This window comes from Panulirus ornatus, chromosome 11, assembly GCF_036320965.1.
Source record: "Panulirus ornatus isolate Po-2019 chromosome 11, ASM3632096v1, whole genome shotgun sequence".
Taxonomy (NCBI): Eukaryota; Metazoa; Arthropoda; class Malacostraca; order Decapoda; family Palinuridae; genus Panulirus; species Panulirus ornatus.
The window spans coordinates 26,033,291-26,039,592 of NC_092234.1; the positions used below are offsets into that span (position 1 = coordinate 26,033,291).

Here is a 6,302-nt window from a genome sequence, read left to right on the forward strand (position 1 = left end):
ATATATATATATATATATATATATATATATATATATATATATATATATATATATATATATATATATATATATATATTTATATATATATATATATATATTTGTATATATATATATATATATATATATATATATATATATATATATATATATATATATATATATATATATATATATATATATATATATATATGAAATATATGTGGAGAAGAGGGGAAATTTCTTACAAATCTTATCAACACTAAAGCTATTCAATTTTCATAGACATTCAATAATATCAAGGTTATAGTTCTTCGTTTGTTTAACAGTAGAAGATTCAATGATGTTTTTCATGGTACTGGATACATCTTTAAAGTGCCGGTTAGAAATTATTGTAAGTTTCATGGTGGACAGACTGGTAAGTATGTTTCTGTTAGGCTTAAGCAACATAATCTTAGTGTAAGAACAGGACAAGAATGAAATGCCTTGTTTAATCATGTTAAAAACTATGATGATTGTATTGACTGGAGTAATGCCATCTCAGATATTAACTGTAACTCCATTGCCACGAGAAATATCAATTAGATAACGGTGAGTGTTCAAATTACAGAGGTATAAGTTTGTTGAGTATTCCTGGAAAATTATATGGGAGGGTATTGATTGAGAGGGTGAAGGCATGTACAAATCATCAGATTGTGCATGAGTAGTGTCGTTTCAGAAGTGGTTTAGAATATGTGGATCAACTGTTTACTTTGAATACTCTATATGAGAAGTACTTAGAAAAACAGATGGGTATGTATGTGGTATTTATGATTCTGGTGAAGGCATATGTTAGGGTTGACAGAGAATCTTTGTGGAAGGTCTTAAGAATATATGGTGCGATAGGTAACCTGCTAGAAGCAGAGAAAATTTTATGAAGGGCGTAAGGAATGCGTGCGAGTTGAAAGAAAGGAGAGTGAGTGATTCCCAGTGATGGTCGGTCTGCGGCAGGATTGTTTGATGTAACCATAATTATCTAATTTGTTTATAGATGTGGTGGTTAGGGAGGTAAATGCAAGAGTTTTGCAGAGAGGGGCGAGTATGCAGTCTGTTGAGGATGAAAGGGCCTAGAAAGTGAATCATTTGTTGTTCGCCGATGATACAGCACTGGAGGCTGATTCCAGTGAGAAACGTCAGAAGTTGGTAACTGAGTTTGAAATAGTGTGTGAGAGGAGGAAGTTGAGAATAAATGTGAATAAGAGCAAGGTTATTAGATTCAGCAGGGTTGAGGAACAAGTTAGTTGGAATGTAAGTCTGAATGGAGAGAAACTGGAGGAAGTGAGGTGTTTTAGATATCTGGCAGTGGAATTAGCAGCGAAGAGAACCATGAAAGCGGAAGTGAGTCATAGGGTGGGGAAGGGGGCAATGGCTCTGGGAGCGATGAAGAATGTGTGGAAAGAGAGGACGTTATCTCACAGAGCAAAAAAGGGTATATTGGAAGGAGTAGTAGTTCCAACAATATTATATAGTTGCGAGGCACTGGCTACAGGTAGGGTTGTACGGAGGAAGGTGGATGTGTTGTAAATGAAATGTTTAAGCACAATATGTGGTGTGGGATGGTTTGATCGAGTAAGTAATGAAAGGGTATGAGGGATGTTTAGTAATCAATACAGTGTGGTTGAGAGAGCAGAAGAGGGTGTGTTGAAATGGCTTGGACATATCGAGAGAATGAGTGAGGAAAGGTTGACAAAGAGGATATATGTGTCAGAGGTGGAAGATACAAGGAGAAGTGGGAGACCAAATTGGAGTTGGAAGGATGGTGTGTAAAAGATTTTGAGTGACCTGGGCCTGAACATGAAGGGAGGGTGAAAGGCGTACACGGAATGGAGTAAATTGAAACGATTGGATATACTGGGGTCAACATGGTGTCGATGGACTGAACCAGGGCATGTGAAACGTCTGGTAAACCATGGAAAGGTGTGTAGGGCCTTAATGTGGATAGGGGGGCAGTGGTTTCGTTAGTTTACACATGACAGCTAGAGAAAGAGTGTAAACAGATATGGCCTTTTTTGTCTGTTTCTTAGCGTTAACTCTCTGACGCAGTGGGTGGCGAAAGCATTCACTGACATCATAACACAAGCTATTCTGGATATCAAATACACCACACATGACAGTCACTCCCCACACCACAAATATAATTACTAAATCAACAAACTAGAATGAAACTAAGTGCCCATATAACATTAACTGGAACCAGATTGGGAGAAGACAATGAAACCTTAGCATCTTCAATTAAACAATTCATCTGTTCCATCTTAAAATATGCCTCACCTCCTTGTACCGAGTAACTCGTTGAAACATCCAGCGTCCATCTTGGTCTTGGAAGATTTGTACCTACTGTTGCGTTGAAATCTTCAGTTTCCATTTCCTCCTGGAAGATTTAGACCCACGGTTAGGTTGAAATAGCTTTGCTTTATTCGTCAGGTTGATTCATTCTACTGTTCCGCTGAGTTTATTCCTTTGCTAGATCAGCTGTTCCAAACAGCGTTAGAGTAACTAATGGATCCGCTTTCTGTTCAGCTGTGCTAACTGATGCACTTGGTAGTTGTTCGGCTGTGCTAACTTGTACACCTAATTGCTGTTCGAGGGTGTTAAGTGTTGCATCTGTTTAATATTCTGTTTGATATTCAGCTGTGTTAACTGATGCACCCGGCGGTAGTTTAGCTGTGCCAGCAAATTCACCTGGACGCTATTCAGTCCTCCTAACTGAAGCTCCTGGTAGCTGTTTGACTGTATTAAATGATGCTTGTAATTATACCTTAGCTGTGCTAACTGATGTACAGTACCTGGTGATTTTTAAGCAATGCTAACTGATGCCTTGTACAGTCGGATGCACCCAGTAGTGTTCGGCTGTGCTACCTTATGCACCTGGTAGTTGTCAATTGTACTAACTGGTGCACCCAGCTGCTGTTCGGCTGTGACCAGTGATGCACCTTGCTCCTCTGCTGTGCTAGAGCTGTTGAACAATATCGCTATGATTATGTTTCTGCCTTAGCTCTATGATACCGTGTAAGTTTAAATCGATTTATTTAAACAGAATGTCTCATTATTTCTCTCGTTAGCATAAGGACTTTGATACAGAAAATGAATGAGGAAAATATCATAAAATAACTAACAACGATCAGGAAATGCCTGGATGAATTTGTTCATACTGCATAATGGAAATATTCCCCTCTGGTTCACCAAGCTGGCACACGGTCGTCAGTGAACGTGCTGGGTCGTGGAGGATGAGCACTTCACTCAGATGACCTTGAGTCCGGAGGCCGTAGGACTTTCCCTGGCTCATGCTAAGGCTGGTGCCGTATGTATATATAGCAGGTCAACCATGGCTCGTCATCACACAACCTGTGCGCTCCTCAGCAGTATGTGCTACTCAATCTTCCTCCTCTGCTTCGGTAAGACCATCTTCACTAGCCTTGCTGAGGATTGAGGATCGTACATACTTCAATGCACACTTTCAGAAATGACTATAGTTCTTAATACCATCTGGTCTCCTAACTAGTAACTGTAATATATTGTGTCAGTCAAGTTCTTCATATGGATACATACATTCCTTACAACTGGTATAGGCTAAAATTTGTGTATGTGTGTGTGTGTGTGTATGTGTGTGTGTGTGTGTGTGTGTGTGTGTGTGTGTGTGTGTGTGTGTGTGTGTGTGTGTGTGTGTGTGTGTGTGTGTGCGTGTTTTGTCTGTGAGTTTGAGTAAAGTCTAAGCATCAGCCTAAATCATAGAGTTGAACATTTATGTTTTTGTAGTGGCAGCGGCCAGCGCCAACCGGCTCCCAGGCGGCGCGCCCTCCTCCAGTTATGGCGCGCCTCCCGCTGCTACCACTAATGGCGGCTACTCCTACGACGGAGACTTGCTGGCAGCTGCTTCCTCCTTTGATGAGGCCCAGGACGACCCCATAGCCGCCCTGGCCGCCAACATCCCCGGCGGCGGCGTTGCCGGCCAGGACTACCCGATCCTGGCTTCTGTGCCCGACACCGGCTTCTCCTGCGAGGATCAGCAGTTCCCGGGTTACTACGCCGACACCGCCGACGAGGCCGGCTGCCAGGTCTTCCACATCTGTCAGTTGGACGGCCGCCTCGACTCCTTCCTATGTCCCAACGGCACCGTGTTCAACCAGCAGTACTTCGTGTGCGACTGGTGGTACAACGTGGACTGTTCCGCCTCAGAGCAATACTTCGATCTCAACGCTGAGATCGGTGTAGTTCCTGAGGACAGCATCGCTGCTGCCTCAGACGTGGCATTGGCTACAAACTACGGCGCCCCCAGCGCCCAGGCCACAGTCCAGACCCCTGGCCGGCTATACAACACGCCCACTAGGGTCTGACCTGCTGCTTCCCATCCGGTAGCCCAGAACCTCGCCTGAACCAACTTATTACCCATGATGGTGCAACAGATATATAAGTTATACGATTATTTATGTAAATGATAAATTGCAATGTGAACTATTATAGCCTTTCATTCAGACACCTGCCTAAAAGAAACAAAATTGTCGCAGATTTACCTCTCTTTATGAATACATTGATGGACTCGATGTGCAATATTCAAAACTATTTTTCTTTATGTCTAGTCATTGAATGTATTTGTCTACTCAGATCGCTGCAGTGACCTCATTTGGAAGCCTTATGGCAAAAGAGAAGCGTTTTTAAAACATACTTCGACCGCAATAGGGTCATTATCCCATAGTCGTACCATACTCGTTAGATATACCTAGCAGAATTTGCATTCATCATATCACTATGTAGAGTGTGCCGGATATACTGTGAACGTTTGGTCTTGATTCAGTTGGTAATGACGGAGATAAGTGGTGCCCTGTACAGTAACAATATCAAACAACTGTTAACTCGTGCATTGAGGATGAGGGAATTTGCCAATGATGAATCAGTCAGACTACAGAAAACGTGTTACAGGGGTCTTGTTCCTGAAAGGCCAAAATGCAGCGAGGGCATGTATGTTCTTAGAATCATCTTCAACTTGTGAAGATGGTGTCAGTCTCAATGACCCTGGCAATCTATAGACCAAAAGCCAAAACAAATAGTCAACAGACATGATTCAGTTGACCTCACTTCATTTCTGTCTTACGCCCACAAGCAGCAGCAACTTCAAAGAACTTGTGACATTCCCTCGCTGTAGATATAAGGAATAGATCATCGTGCTTAACTAGTGTTCCTCTGCACTTTCGCTCTAACTTTATGTAAAGAGGTAGTCTGACTACATTTGGGTCCCTATCCACTTACATACACATATAAGATATATAAAAGACATGTGCGTTAATGGAAAGAGTGTAGTTGAGAAAGCAGAAGAGGTTATATTGAAATGCTTTGGACATATCGAGAGAATGTGTTAGGTAAGGTTGAAAAACGGGATACTTGTAAGTGTCAAAAGTGGCGGCAACCAGGAAAAGCGGGAGACCAAATTGGAGGTAGAGCAAATCGTTCCAATTCACTTCATCAATGGACAACTTTCACCCTCGTGCATGTTCAGGACCCGATAGCTCAAAATATTTTTCACTTAAACCTCCCACCTCCAAATATAATATGCTTTTTCCTCCATCCCCAGGAATGATATACGTATATACAAAAACACACACATACACACACACAAACACACACACACACATACACACACACACACACACACACACACATACACATACACACACATATATGTATGTAGATATATACATATATCTTTCTTTCAAACTATTCGCCATTTCCCGCGTTAGCGAGGTAGCGTTAAGAACAGAGAACTGGGCCTTTGAGGGAATATCCTCACCTGGCCCCCTTCTCTGTTCCTTCTTTTGGAAAAAAAAAAAAAAAAATAAAAGAAAAGAAAATAAAAAAAAAAAATAGAGGGGAGGATTTCCAGCCCCCCGCTCCCTCCCCTTTTAGTCGCCTTTTACGACACGCAGGGAATACGTAGGAAGTATTCTTTCTCCCCTATCCCCAGGGAGGATATACATATATACATATATATATATATATATATATATATATATATATATATATATATATATATATATATATATATATATATATATATATATATATATATATATATATTATATCTTATTTATTTATTATACTTTGTCGCTGTCTCCCGCGTTTGCGAGGTAGCGCAAGGAAACAGACGAAAGAAATGCCCCCCCCATACACATGTATATACATACGTCCACACACGCAAATATACATACCTACACAGCTTTCCATGGTTTACCCCAGACGCTTCACATGCCTTGATTCAATCCACTGACAGCACGTCAACCCCGGTATACCACATC

General features: G+C 41.3%; 1 protein-coding gene across 1 annotated transcript; it reads left to right on the top strand.

Moving 5' to 3' along the window:
- The first annotated feature begins 3,354 nt into the window (after positions 1 to 3,354).
- On the top strand, positions 3,355 to 4,461 carry LOC139751098 (uncharacterized). Its single transcript, XM_071666197.1, has 2 exons — positions 3,355 to 3,410; positions 3,772 to 4,461. The coding sequence occupies exons 1-2, from the start codon at positions 3,380 to 3,382 to the stop codon at positions 4,347 to 4,349; spliced, it is 609 nt and encodes a 202-aa protein (XP_071522298.1). The 5' UTR covers positions 3,355 to 3,379; the 3' UTR covers positions 4,350 to 4,461.
- Positions 4,462 to 6,302: the final 1,841 nt, after the last annotated feature.

Excerpts from the sequence above, each read along its gene's own strand:
- LOC139751098 (XM_071666197.1), top strand. The coding sequence starts at position 3,380 with ATGTGCTACTCAATCTTCCTCCTCTGCTTCG. Across the intron at positions 3,411-3,771 it reads AATCTTCCTCCTCTGCTTCG|TGGCAGCGGCCAGCGCCAAC; the intron begins GTAAGACCATCT and ends ATGTTTTTGTAG.